The sequence below is a fragment of the Physeter macrocephalus genome, chromosome 12 (genome assembly GCF_002837175.3).
Source record: "Physeter macrocephalus isolate SW-GA chromosome 12, ASM283717v5, whole genome shotgun sequence".
Lineage (NCBI taxonomy): Eukaryota > Metazoa > Chordata > Mammalia > Artiodactyla > Physeteridae > Physeter > Physeter macrocephalus.
In genome coordinates, this window is record NC_041225.1 from 66,362,772 (window position 1) to 66,377,715 (window position 14,944).

Here is a 14,944-nt window from a genome sequence, read left to right on the forward strand (position 1 = left end):
GTCATGAAGAGATTAGTGGTAGGATGGGAATAAAACACAGACCTACTAGAGCATGGACTTGAGGATATGGGGAGGGGAAGGGTAAGCTGTGACATAGTGTGAGAGTGGCATGGACATATATACACTACCAAATGTAGGGTGGATAGCTAGTGGGAAGCAGCCGCATGGCACAGGGAGATCAGCTAGGTGGTTTGTGACCACCTAGAGGGGTGGGATAGGGAGGGTGGGAGGGAGGGAGACGCAAGAGGGAAGAGATATGGGAACATATGTATATGTATAACTGATTCACTTTGTTGTAAAGCAGAAACTAACACACCATTGTAAAGCAATTATACTCCAATAAAGATGTTAAAAACAAAACAAAACAAAACATTGTCTTTAGTTCTGAGAAGCAAGATGCTGGGAGCTGGGGGAACAGAAGAGGTGGGGTGGAGTACTGGGGGGAGAATATGCATAATTTGTGTGAATCATCAATGTTTACTCAGTTTACATGCCCATTCTTCTTTGAACTCTGAGAAAGAGCAAGTTGGTTTCCACAGCTGAAACAACTTTCAGCTCCTACACAACAGAGAGAGGATAGAATATCATTTCTGCTCTAAGGCCTTGGCAGTTTTGAGAAAGAGTAAATGGCAGGCTAATTTACTGAAATGCTAGTTTATATTTTGTTCTCCCTTCAGTTCTAAGGAACTAGCCAAGTCCCTTGTAGCACTTTGCCTCAAAGGCTTTTACTTGGCAGAAAGTGGAAGCCAACTTTCTGGAAAACAACACTTTTTCTAATCTTTTCTGAAGGCCTCGTTTGCAAGGTGTTCGAGAAAGGAAAAAGCAAGGAGCAGAATGCATTCGAGGGCTGAACTGGATGAGGCAATTACCACTGACTAGGAGAGAGCAATGAACATCGGTGGGATATAGAAGTACTGAGTGCCAGCATCCTGCTCTCTGGCCAGGTTCAGGGTTTCGGAGAGAACTGATGAGGGAAACCTCGGCGGACTGAACCACAGCTCTTCAGCGACAGGAGTCAGCAAAGACCCTTTGCCTCACCTAGGACAGGAGCAACAGGTTTCTTATCGCTTAAAGGACAAACCTGGAGAACTGTCTTTTTTGGTGAGAACCAGTGAAGACAGAAGCCAACAGGAGCTTCTGCATGATCCAGGGTGTGGGTGGGAGTGGGGGTGATGGCACATGACTGATTAAACCCCAGAAGAAAGGCCTAAGGTCTGATTTAAATTGATATAAGGTCAATTAATAAGTGTGCCATCTCTTGCACCCCTGAGTTGGTGGACTAAGACTCATAATTTTAATAATACCTCCTGGAAAAAATATCTGTTAAACAAATGTGTTTGTCATCCAAATTTGGCAATTTTGAAAGGGAATTCCTTTTCTTTCAGATCATAAGCGAAACCTTACCAATGGCCTATGGATTCCTAATGAAGTCTTAGGTGCCAGAGTTTCCCAGTATTAACCAGCCAAGGAGACATGGGTGACTTCACCGTGAAGAAACAGTGCATGCCCAGGAGCAGAAGAGTGGAAACATGTGACATTAACTTAGGAATGATCCCCCAACAGAGTCAGTTCTCTCTGAGTTCTCCTTTGAATCCATCACTTATTTGTTCCTATATCGATAAGCCAACTACATCCATATAAGTATCTGTGAACTCTGCTTCCTAACATTATGATTGCTGGTGAGAGATAAATGCACAACCATTTAAGTAACAAAGGAATGATGTATTCACTGGAACTTGAAGAAAGCAACTGACTAATATAGAATATAACTATTCATTTAGAAGTTTGGTAGGAATCTATGCGATTGAAAAGATATATCTTGGGCTTCCCTGGTGGCGCAGTGGTTGAGAGTCCGCCTGCCAATGCAGGGGACGCGGGTTCGTGCCCCGGTCCGGGAAGATCCCACATGCCGCGGAGCAGCTGGGCCCGTGAGCCGTGGCCGCTGGGCCTGCACGTCCGGAGCCTGTGCTCCGCAACGGGAGAGGCCACAACAGTGAGAGGCCCGCGTACCGGAGAAAAAAAAAAAAAAAAAAAAAAGAAAAGATATATCTTAAATTTTAATGAAAATTAGATGGCAATTCATTTAGGGAACATTTCTGGAATTTTCTGTTACAATGATCATTTTCATACTCTATTCATCACTTCCTAATTCACAATGTGTTGCACTGATTTTAAAAGCATGCTAATGTTCTACACACGACTGTAATTAAATACATAAGAATGGGAGGGAAAAAACGAAGCTGAACTAAATAAAACTAATTGTATTTCAAATGACTACTATAACTACAGTAAAGGGAAAGGAACGAAGGAAAAGGAAAGGAAAAAACGAAGAAAGGAACTAATCAAAGTTATTTATCAACTTAGCATTTGACCATACACATTAAATCTTAGGCAGTAAGGACTGAGAAGAATCACAAACTAAACGTGAATTGTTTTTAGTCCATAGTACTCGTGGTAGTGTGGCAATTTAAAGCAATTCTGAAATTACTGTACATGTATGACTGGATTGGGCAAAGGAGAAAATGACATCACTGGGAGCCAAGATTCCACCTTGGAAGAAGGGATATGAAAACATGGAATGGGGGAGTCAAGAAACAAAGCTGTAGATATGGAGGTGCTAGTGTGAACTCATGTTTTCTAAAATACGTGTATATGCATTTTATGTGAACATGTGATTGATATGTATGTATGTATATATTTATGTGGAGAAACCTATTAAGACATACATATGTATATATCTATATGTGTGCATATATATATATATTTATATATATATATATATATATGCAGGTATATGTATATATGCTTGAGTATATTTCCTATCTTAGTCTCCTGAAAAGGTCACGAAGCAGCACTGAGCATACCAATAGCAACCACTTAGATCTTGGTCTGTAATATAATTCTCCACTAAATGGAATGTAAATGTCTGATTCCAAGGCTGAGGCATGGCAGGTAAAAGTTGTGCCTGAAATATACTGTTATGCCAGAAAGTGAGGAAGTGCTAAAAAAAATGTTGGAGTGGAGGCATGTCACAAGATCACAGAGACCAACTTCATGGGATTCACAGTGGCCCAAACAGGGACATTTTAAGCACCAAAATAATTAAGTGAAGTAATTACAAACTACTTGAAAATATAGAAACTTGTGGGTCTATACCAATAAGGAAGGAAGGAAGGAAGGGAGGAAGGAAGGAAGAAAGGAAGGAAGGAAAGAGGAAGATGGTGAGAGAAGGAGGAAAAGAAAAAGAAAAGAAGAAAGGGAAAGAAAGAAAAAGAAAGAATGAAGGGATAGCTCTTGTATATAGTAGAATACTAAGTGCTGACTCTAAATGTGGAAAGAGAGATGGAGTTTGAAAATAATCATTTGTAACTACTGTGTTAAAGACTGGATCAGGCAAAATCTTCAGTGGATGATACATCTAGGGCAAATTTTTGATGAAGTGCAGATATTTTCATTGTCTTAACATGTCTCTCCACAGTTCATTAGTTGTAAGGGAGAAAAACATACTGTTCAGTGGAGAAACTGGGCAACATGTTGACCAAGCATTAAAATCATGAGTCAAGGACATGGACATCATTTCCTTCCAGATGGGATACTGTAAGAAGACCACACCATCAACAATGTATTTCATCCAAGAATGCAAAACCTGAATATAATCATGGCGAAACATCAGATAAGCCCAAAAAGTGACTTTACATTGATAAAAGGTCAGAGGACTATATATCTTTTTAATTTGTCAATGTCACCAAAGACAAAGAAAGTCTAAGGTAATGTTTTCCATTAAAGGAGGCTAAAGAGACGTGAAAATGAAATGCAATGTCTGGCCCTAGACTGAATGCTCTGATGGAAGCAAAAATGCTACAAAAGACAACATTGGGTCAACTGACAAACTGGGAATATGGATGAGAGAACAGATAAAACTATAAAGCAGAAACTAACACACCATTGTAAAGCAATTATATTCCAATAAAGATGTTAAAAAAATATTGTATCAATGCAAATTTACTGAAGTTGGTGACTCTTTGTTCTGTAAAGGGATATTCCTATTTTTAGAAAATGCACACTGAAGTATTTAGAATGAAGGGCTATTAAGTATATAACTTATCCTCAGTTGGTTAACAAAAAATTGAGAGAGTGAAAATGTCAAAGCAAATAGGACAACAGGCTCACCATAGTAAAAGTATATCACTATTCTTTGTACTTTTTTACTTTTGAAATTTTTTGTAAATTTGAAATTATTTCTAAACAAAATTTTTTAAAAATGTGTTTCACCAGTCTTTTGTTTCTATACCTTCTTCATTCACTGTAGTACAGGACTTTACTACTTTACATCCTGAAGTAGTTAGTACATTGCACAGGATTCATTTTGCTCAAAAAATATTCTCTTAGCTTACTTTCCAGCTTAAATGCAGCAACTTCCAACTGCCTGAAAACCCATGAAATATGAATTCCTTCATTCGGAGCACTGACCTATTGGCCCCCAAAGGCCATTCTAGCCGTGTCAACCGTCCTATGGTTACATGAAACAAAACAAACCTTCTCTGTTCCCTGAACATAAGTCTGTCTAGCCCCATCTAAGCCATCCTTCCCTGTGTGGAATGCTCTCCCACATACTTTTATCTTCTGCATTATCCTTTCTTTACAGCCTAGTTCAGATATTATCTATTGCTTTAAGCTATTCCTGAAACCTTTAAGCTCTTCTGAACCCCAAGAACATGAATTATTTACTCAACCGTTTAGTACATTACATGCTACCCTACATGATCGGTCATTGTGTGATTTGATATGTGTGTATATATTATGCTAATAAAATCATGTTATGTCTGGGAAAGTATTCATCATAGAGTCATACATATATTAGGATATTAATAAATATAAATAAATGAACCATGAGTCAAAAAGCAAACAAATTTTTAAAAGTTAACAAATAAACAAAATTAAAAAATAAATCTAGATGCTCTCTCAGTTCTGGTAACAATGGCATTTCAAAGAAACGTAAGTCACTTAACCTCTTTGAACCTCAGCTTCCTCATCTATAAAGTGAGAATGTATATATCCTATCTACTTCATAGGGCTGTGTGAGATTTGAGACAAACTTAAGGGACTGAAGAATGTTCTACTGTGATTCTCACATGTCCTTGTCCCTGGCAGTTATTTCTTCCCAACCTCTTGCACATGACCTTAGACCCTGTTAATTTCTACCCCTTTTGATAAAACCGAGATTGTCCAAAGAGCGGATGCTAATCTATAGAAACAATTCTTTCTTCTTCCAAGAACTGCCTTTAACCAAAACTAGCTGAACTTCAGCTAACACTCCTGCCAAAGACCTAAAAAAATTCTGCCTTCCTTCCCTAAGTTCACACAGTTTCTTTAGAGACTTCTCATGTTTGGCAATGTTGAATAAAGGCTTATGCTAATGGATCCCTGGTTGATTTCCTTCCTGGGAGAATAAAATGACAATAACATAGCAGTGGTTTTTAAATGCCAATCCATGGACAAGCTGCATTAGAGATTTTAAGAAAAAATAATAATAATGATGAGCTCCTCCCACACTTTCTGTGGTGTCTGGTCAGGAACTGATCCTTTTAAAGCTCTTCAGATAATTCTGAAAAAAAGCAACGTTGCCCCCACGTGTAGAAAAAAGTTTTGGAAAGCCATAAAGGGCTAATGAAATACAAGCTGGTAAGAGATCTATGAGTTGGTAGTTTGCTTCATTTGAACTCAGGAATGATTCTCTTAAAGGTTAAAATCCCATACATGATATTTCTACATTGATACAATCATCTGATCTCTGAGTATGGAAACCCCCTTGAGACTGAATGTAGAACACACACTTCTCTGCTGCACAAGGACTGTCTTGTGCCTTGTACCAAAATAATTAACAGGGAGATATTCTCTAAAAAAGAAAAAGGAGCTAATATCCCAGCGGGTCATGTGCTTGAAGTTATTTTCAGCAGATAGAATAAAGGTGCACCAATTCCTCTTTCATTCGGTTTCCCTATGTCTCCGGGATGCACCTTTATGTGGCTCACCTCAGTCAGGAATCTACAAATCAGGGATTGAACTTGACATTCTTAACATTAGAATTTAACCAATGGAGGTAAATGGCCAAAAATGATCTATTATAGCTTAAAATAAAAAGCAGTTCACCTGACAGAATGCCAGCATATCTATCCATATACCCAGAAGCTAAAAAGTATAACTTGCTTCTGTTCATTGACTAAATATATAAGAAACAAAGAAATTGAACAGAAATTGGCATCCAAACAATAACTTCAATATTTTATAAAGCCCTAAGATATTTATCAAGCCATAAAATTAAAATATAACTTCTTGCATTATTAAATGGAAAAGAACATGACAAAAATTGTTGCTCACTTGAGAGAAAAAAACACTTAACATGCTGCTTATTAAATTTACTTGTTGCTGGAAGAACTGGAATAAGAAATGAACTGTGTGTATCAGCTTCAAGTTGTTCACTTGGTTTTCAAAGTCAACTGCAAGAACAGGAAAGTCTAAAGCTTCAACAAGGCAAAGGTGATGGGGCTTTACCTGTCATGGCCTGTTGATCATCCACCGTTAACTTTAAACTTTTTCCTCGACGAACCACACGCACTGTGTGCCATTCGTTATCATTGAGGTTATAGCCGGCAAAAAGGGTCTCGGGACCTTTGCCTGTAGAATATGCCAAACAGTCATTATGGACACTCAGAATCAGTCAAGCAAACGAACCTCACAGAGAGTGAGAGAAAGAGACAGAGGAAGGGGGGAAGTGAGGGAGAGGGAGGAGAGAGAAGAGAGAAAGAAATGAAAGAAAGAGGAGAGAAAAAGGAGACAGAGAGAGGAGAGACTGGCTGGATCAATTCTCAAGCCCATTAGAGTCATAGCAAGCAAGGAAAATTACATTAACAGACATTCAGCTGTAACACTTTAAGAAGGATCTTTAACATTACACATTGATCAAAGACAAATGAATGCACCTGTTGTCATAAATAGGCACAGCCAATACAGCATTGGGAAGCCTCCCAAATCTGCACACACTTTTCCCTCCCTCAGGAATTCTCTGATTTTGCCCTATTACTTCCTTGCTAATGAAGGAGCTAGCAGTCATGAAACCTCTGACCTTGGGGAGAGATGTGACCACAGGTCATTAGCTAACCATTTTCAGTGAATGGCACCTGGCTGATTAGACTGGCAAGGAGGCAGCTCTGGGTACGAGACTATGTGATGGCTGCTCTTTGCTCTTAAATCATGTACCTCCAATGTTTACCAGCTTCTTAAATGTATGGAATGTTGTGTCTGAGAACTAAGTCTGGTGGAGGCACAGACAGTGCATACAGGTAAAAGAATGGACTCTTAGGAGGTGAAGAAAGTGAAAAAAAAACACTGCCAATAAAGGGCCGAGTGTTGAGTGGGAGGGAAGAAAAAACAATGAGATTAAGTAGCAGTACAGGGAAGTGATGCCCAGCTAAGGACCAAAGGAAAGAGGACAAGAAGTATAACCTACTGGAAAAGCAACCGCAAGTGAACCCAGGAAAACCTGTGCAAGTTGAATTTAAATTGGCTTAGGACAGAGAGGTTATTTCAGGAGGTATTTTGAAATTATTGAAATGACAAAGTTAGACAAATGTCTCTCTTCCACATAAAAACGAAGGGAAAAAATAGCTTTCAATAGAACTGGAAATTTTTTATTAAAAAATAAGCATTGCCAATAATATGATATTATGATTCGTTTTAAAAAATCATGAAAAGTTTTTAATGATACATTTTTTGGTGATAGACTTTGCCCTGTTTTTTAGGTACTGACATTTCTATATGTATACTAAAATAACTAAAGACGTGACACTGAGTTGAGTTACAAGACTTTCAACTAACTCAGGATCAGAATGGGGTTCACAATTTCTTCCACCAAATTCTATCAGCCAAACCAGCCAATGTCCAAAGACCATAGAGGATGTATGAAAAGGCCAAAGAGAAGAGAGAAAAATAAATAAATTAGGGAACCAAGTACTAGAAGAAACCTCAGTAGTCTGTCCAACAGGAGATCACTGTTTGCTTTTAATACCACAGGCTATCCAGCAAGCCCGCTGATTTCTCTCTTAGGATATTACTGATGATACAGGTTCTGTTTTCCTTGGTTGGGGGTTTCTCTGAGGCTTAAAATGAGCCAGTGACATAAGCTAAATTTTGCACGATGAACTGCCTCCTATCTTTAAACAGAACCATCATTAAAATTAGTAATCATCTCTTTTTGTTTCTTTAGAGAAGTTAAATTGCATCTGGATACATGAATAAAAACTAGTCTAGCCAGAACCGTTTTGAGAGATTGATCACTAAATATCTAGAGGAAGCCTGTTAGTTCAACAACTGCAAAAATGCTTTGAGACCAATTGCTGAAAGCAAGTTCCAGGATCAAAGGAACTCTTTCTAGTTTCAACAGTGAAGAAAGAAGTGTTTAATAACTGCAGAATCTTATCATCCTACCAGCAGCAAGGGCCTTTCTGAGTTTTGATCTTTGAAAAGAGAATATATCATTTTAAAGCTATTTTTATAGGGCAGATCTTTTTTCCTTAGAAATGTGTGCTTTTGAAGCAGCTTCACTCCCATTCTCTTAATTTAAAAGTGTTTTGTCAAGAAAAAGAAGCATAAGGATGATATCATCATTATACCCCATTCTGGGCTTGATCTTGCAGTAAAATCATAATGCTTCATCTACGAAACAATAATTTCCATAACAACAGGCACAAAACCCAATTAAAAATAACCCTTTGGTTCATGAAAATCTCTGTGGGCCAACTTCAAGCTCCTTCCTTGCATTATTAAAAATGTGAAGAGATTAATTTAGGGAGACAGGGTTTTTTTTTTTTAAAGCACTTAATATTCTCAGTTCAAAACAATGTTATCTATGCAACATGAAGTGTCGTGGAGAGTGCCTGGGACAGGGAGTTAAGAATTGTGGTTGCTAGTCCTTAATTTGCTACTAAGAAAGAAGTTAGAGGCTAGTAAATGCTTATTATGTACCAGGCACTTTATTTATTAACTTATTTCATCTTTACATTATTATCATTTTGCATATGTGAAACCAAAGGCCTAGAAATCTAAAACGACTTGTCCCGAGGTCACACAGCTAAAATGTGATAGAAAAGTGTTCCATCCTAGGTCTGACCTACTCAAAGCCTGCATACTTTCCCCTGCATTATACTGCCTCCCAGCTAATGTGACCTTTAGTTTCCTCACATCTAAATGAAGAGGCTAGGAAAGTTGCTCTTTGTCATGACTTCCAGCTTGCTCTACAGAACAATCACAATGTTAGGAAATCTTACACAGCTTCTGCATAAATCATGGTGGAAAGAAATCTCTAAAAAATACACTGTACCTCTACTCAGGGATACTGAAATGGCTGGTACTAAAGACATGATACCGATCAGTTTGGTACTAGATACACCCACAATCAGCAATTTGCTAAAACGTGCAGCTTCTTGTAGTCTCAAGAAGTCAGACTTACAAAGTGAGGAGATGGTCTAGAGGATGTCTGCAAAGCGTCTGAGATCTCACATTCTCACAGACATTTAAAACATATGTATTTGGTAAAGGAAGATGGCTTAACTGTTGAAATTTTGGAGTTCAGAGTCATTTGTCCCCATGGCAAAATTATAGTCATTCAAAGCATTAATGATCTGAATTCCTTTTAAGATTTCTTTTTCCTTTGGGGATATCAAAACATGTCTCATTGGTACTAACACCTTACTCCCAGCATTAATGTGAGTGTTATAGAGTGAATATCTACAGAACTGGGGCAGTGGTTTTATTATTATTTTAAAACGTTGGAATTATTTTTTTCTACCTGTAATCACGCATAAAGAATATAAAAATCACATAAAGGGGAAGTTGCTCTGCTGTTAAAGAAGCAGGCTAGCTTGTCCCCCAAAGCATCACCCAGAACCCCTGGATTCTACAGAACCCTCTAGGGGGCTCATTTCTCCCTTAGGAAAGTGATGAGTTTTTTTATCAGAAAACTCCAGCAAGGGCTTTTAAAAAACATTTCCAAGTAACCCTTTGCTCTTTAAAGTCAGATTTAAAAATACAGATTTTCTTCACTTACAAATTAAAAAAACTGTTTTTCTAGAACATCATTTATTATACATATCAAGGTCCAGAGTTATTCAAAGCTACCCTTTTTAGTCTATCTGCATTATCCTCCCTTTAGCATGCATTTTCAACACTCCTTTAATTACAAAGTCTAAGTTCATAAGCTCTCTCTCGAAGATTTTATAGGCCATATCCTCTTACATCAAGTGAGTTACGGAACAGATTGCCTTTCCTTATTTCTATCTATCAGGAAACCAAGATTTAGGATTTGTGCTTAATTTCAGCAACTTGATTCTTTTCTTTCCTTTAAAAATACCCCCTGCATATTGACTTTTCTCCCTAATTAATTATTTTAAATTATTTTTGCTAATCACTTTAAAGTTTATTTGAAAGTATTTGGGCATAAGTCAATAAATGAATTTATTTAATGAAGAAAAGAATAGCTTCCAAGGGATGTAGCGATAATTAACCCAACTCCCCCATTTTACAGACAGCTTCATGGGAGGTTAGTTGATATATATGTATATAACATCACTGACGGATTTCAGGTTTGTTTGCAAGCATATTTTTAATCTATTTTAACATTTGTTTGTTCCTATTATTTCACGAATATTTCAAATTTACTTTATATTCAAGATGTATATAATAGTAACTTTGGATCCTTTTTGGAAGAAAGCCTTGTGTGCAAATGTCCTGTGAAGTACTTATATTGTTTTTTTTGAATGTGAGGAAAGAAACATTAAAGAGCAATAGAGAAGAATAAAACAAAGCTAAGAAATCTAAGAAGCAATGTGATCAAAGATGTCTAACAGACTAAAATGACAGCTGTCCCTAGAGTTGAAAGATGGATGTAGCTTGGGAAAATCAAACCCAAGCCAATTATATTTTTATTTTTAAAACTTTTAGACTTGAGTGCCACAAAGCTGAGACTCATTACATACCCTTTAGGTAGCTATCTCCCTCTACTGGTATATTTTAAAGATGCTAACTACATAAATGGACCATCTGTATCAGGTATCCTATCTCTCACTAGAGTTCAAACTAGTTGGTTCTAGCTTCCTTTTCGTTGCCTTAGACATAAGATGTAAGTAATTTCTATTTTATAACTATCTAGTAATTTGAGTAGCTAATCTGTTTACTCAATTAAGCCATTTAAGCATGGGGATTCGAATGGGGACTTCTGCAAAGCCACAACCCAGCAAACTGCATAGATAATAGGCAGGTAGGAAACCATTTAGTTTGCCTTCTAGAAATGATCTATCTATCTCCATTTTATTAAGAACAGGTTGTGTCTTTTCAACCACAGCTATGTGGCCTAAAGATGGGCATCACATGAAAGTGGATCCTAAAGTTTCCAAAGTTCTTCTATAAATTAAAAAAAAAAAAGATTGGCATTGCCTTATGCATATAAATTGGTTCTATCTTTATACATAACTGTTCAATTTTTTTGATCATTAAACTGCCTATAGCACCCAGCAATTGAATTAGAAATTACAGCACCATACATCTTAGAATTATGAAATTTTGAAATCGAATGGTCCATATTATATCTGTTGTTTATCCCATTTAACTAGTCTTATTCATTCTGGGTTATGTGGCACCCATATCCTACTAATTTAGTTTAAAAATTATTTTGTACCAAACACTGATCACACAAGCATTGGGAATGCCCCAACTTAGATTTTCGAGAAGCTTTCTCGAAAAAAAGATCTAATAGATCTATTTCTAATAGATCTAATAGGGGTCAAAACACTTCTGCAATGGACCCAATAGTAAATATATTTGGCTTTGCAGAATGTGGTTGTCATGGCAATTACTCAACATTGCTATTGTAGTGCAAAAGCAGCCATAGACTATATGTAAACAAACGTGTGGCTTTGTTTCAATAAAACTTTTTAAAAACAGGCAGCCAGCTTGTACTTTTCAGGTCTCTGTAAGATACACATAAATAAATAGACAATTTAGATTCCCTTTTCTCCTGAATCTTTACGTTGAATATTAAAGAAATAAGTAATGGAAAAATAATCAAGAGCTTAAGAGTCAGGAGACCTGAGTTTTAGATTCACTGTTACCATTAAATCCAAAATAAGCTTAATTTTGCTAACTCAGTCTAATTCTTCTCCTGCTCTTGGTCTGAGTTTTCTTATCCATAAAACAAAAACAACAACAACAACAACAACAACTAAAAACAATTTTAAAACGCTGTAAATGGCATAAACCAATTGCAAAGTTCCTCTACTTCTAAAATGTAATCACCTTTCCTGTTCTACAAATTTAGAATGGCAGCCTTCATTAAAATGCATGACATTTGTGTGTATATATAAAATAGGTGTCTATCTATATCAACTTTTCCGAGTACTACCAAGTTTTATTTGGCAATTGACTTTGAGGACTATAGCCTCTAGTGGGAAGCAGGACCTGGTGGGAAGCTGGAATCAAGCCTTGTCATTGTGACAATAATAGGAAGAGAGAAAAGCCAGAAGAAACAGAAGCAAGAGCCACCACTGCTGGTTGCCTGAGTCATGGCTCCTGGCAAGAGCACTTATGCCCGTAAATGACAGGAGGATGTGTTTCTCAGGTTGTAATTATGACACCTTCAGCCTGCTATTTGACTTTACCATTAGTTTCTGATTTTAAAATAATTACTTTAAAAAATAACCAGACCTCTGCTTGAAAAACAAGCAAACAAACAAACTAAAATCTAAGGAGAGTAATTCCTCATTAAATGTTTCTGTTTTATCTTTCTCAATTTTTAGTTACTGGGCTGGGAGCAGAATTCTTTTGTTTTTATTTCTCACATGAATCAGCTAGGAGAGTTAATTACCAATTAAAATTAGAAACATGTGAAGGGCACTTCCAGATTCTTCTTTGATATACACTAACCTTACTAGGGGAAGGACCAATTAAAGAGTTTGTGAGCCCAGTGCAAAATGAAGACATGGGACCCTTGTTCAAAATGAAGCATTCCAGGACAGTGGTAGCAGAGCATTAATGCAAGCGCAGGCCCTTCAAAGCACAGAGCCCTGGGTGACTGCACAAATTGCACGCTGTTTGAGCCACCCCTAATTAAGAGTCTAAGTTTTGTGCTTATTTATTTTTAAAGTTTCCTTTAGTTAGCTCTATATTCAGGAATGTGCAGACAAGACTTCATTTATCAATGTAAGATAAACGGTTGGGTCACCTTCCCCATACTGTCTGTCCTTAATGACAAGGCCTCTGGGGTATCAGAGAAGCTGTCTGTCTCAGAGCTGTCTTGCTGGCCAGGCCTGGTGCCAGTCATGACCTTGGACGGACTAATCACCCTAACAGCCATGAAATTGAGGTACTAGCCCAGCCACCTAACTCCTCCCTTTTTAACCCTCCTTAAGCTCTCCTCAACTTAGCTATGGAGACACCCTTGGGAACTATTCAGAGTGTTTTTATAAATAGCTATTTGCCTTTACTGTATAGGCAACGAGACATGTATAGAGTCCTAAGGACAAATAAAATTCTTTATATTAAAAATATTAGAAATATCCCTCCCTGGGACTTCCCTGGTGGTTCAATGGTTAAGACTCTGCGCTTCCACTGCAGGGGGCACATGTTCGATCCCTGGTCGGGGAACTAAGATCCCACATGAGGCAAGGCCTGGACAAAAAAAAAAAAAAAAAGGAATATCCCTCCCTAATTAAAAAGTACTTTGAGCAAATAATATAAAGTTAGATTAAGCTTGGAGATGAGGGTTTTTCAAAAATGAACAGTAACAGAAGACAGACATTTTGTAAACTTTTAAAAACCACTGGAGAAATGAAATAGTCACATGCTAGTTAATTACACTATATTTGCTTTGATAGGATTGCTACTTAAATCTTTCTTTTTTTTTTTTTTAACTTTCTAGAATGTGTATATCTTGGTCTGGTACATGTGTTCTGGATTCACAGATTATCCGAGTTTTTATCCTAGTTCCATGAGTTACTAGCTGTGTGACCTTGGGTAAAATATATAAGGTCTCTGTGTCTCAGTATTCCTATCTGTAAAATAAGCTAATAATAGAAACATTTTACAATATAAATTTAAGGCATTTTAATTACTTAAAACAATTCCTGGTACATGGTTCACCCTCAATTATAGTAACGGTAATATTATTATCAGTATTATACTGCCATTATTATTGTTATCTTCCCCTAAATGGGTTTAAAACCTCAGAGAGAATATCCTATGTCTTATCGTTCAGTGTCTTGAACCTAAAAGCCATTCACTAATTATTTATTGAATGGGTGTATCTGTTTAGATTTTGTGAGAATTTTTTTTATGGTAGATGAAATACCTTTTGTATTGAATTAAGTCAAATAGTTAATGAAAAGTAACTCCATTAACTTTTAATGCCTATCTTCACTAAGAAGTGTCAATAATAAAGTTTCATCCCTCTGTTTTCATATTTGGCAGCATGAAATCTGATAAGTCAAATAACTGGAGTACTTGGATAACTCAGTTATCTGGCTAATTATTTAGACAGCTTCACTGTTTACTTCCATTGAAAATTAATTTAATGATGTGTAGAGCCTAGGAGAGCAAAATTACCCAAGGCCAGCAGTCAGTAATTTCCAAATGCAAAGAGAATAGTTGGCTTAGGAATTGGAGGATTCAAGGCTTAATGAGTATTTAATTATAAGAAAACACAGATCTTATCTGCAAAAGGCTCTGACCTTGGAGAGCTGCTGGAAATACCCCACAAAGACTCCTCTGCCATATTCCTAACTCATACTAACCCTTTTCCATCATCTACAAAATAAAATTCACTATATATAGCTGCTTCACCTCCTGTTTCATTTCTGGCTACATATCATAGCTCTAGGCAAGTGAATAAACAAGGTTC

At 37.0% G+C, this 14,944-nt stretch overlaps 1 protein-coding gene across 18 annotated transcripts in view; it reads right to left on the minus strand.

Annotated features, from left to right (window-relative positions):
• The window catches only part of NRXN1 (neurexin 1), a 1,147,673-nt gene that overhangs the window by 586,275 nt on the left and 546,454 nt on the right, over positions 1 to 14,944 (minus strand). For all 18 annotated transcript variants that reach the window (XM_024118772.1, XM_024118771.1, XM_024118769.1 and 15 more), the window contains one exon: positions 6,553 to 6,675. In XM_024118772.1, coding sequence (XP_023974540.1) covers positions 6,553 to 6,675 — 123 coding nt within the window. The remainder of the gene's footprint in view (positions 1 to 6,552; positions 6,676 to 14,944) is intronic.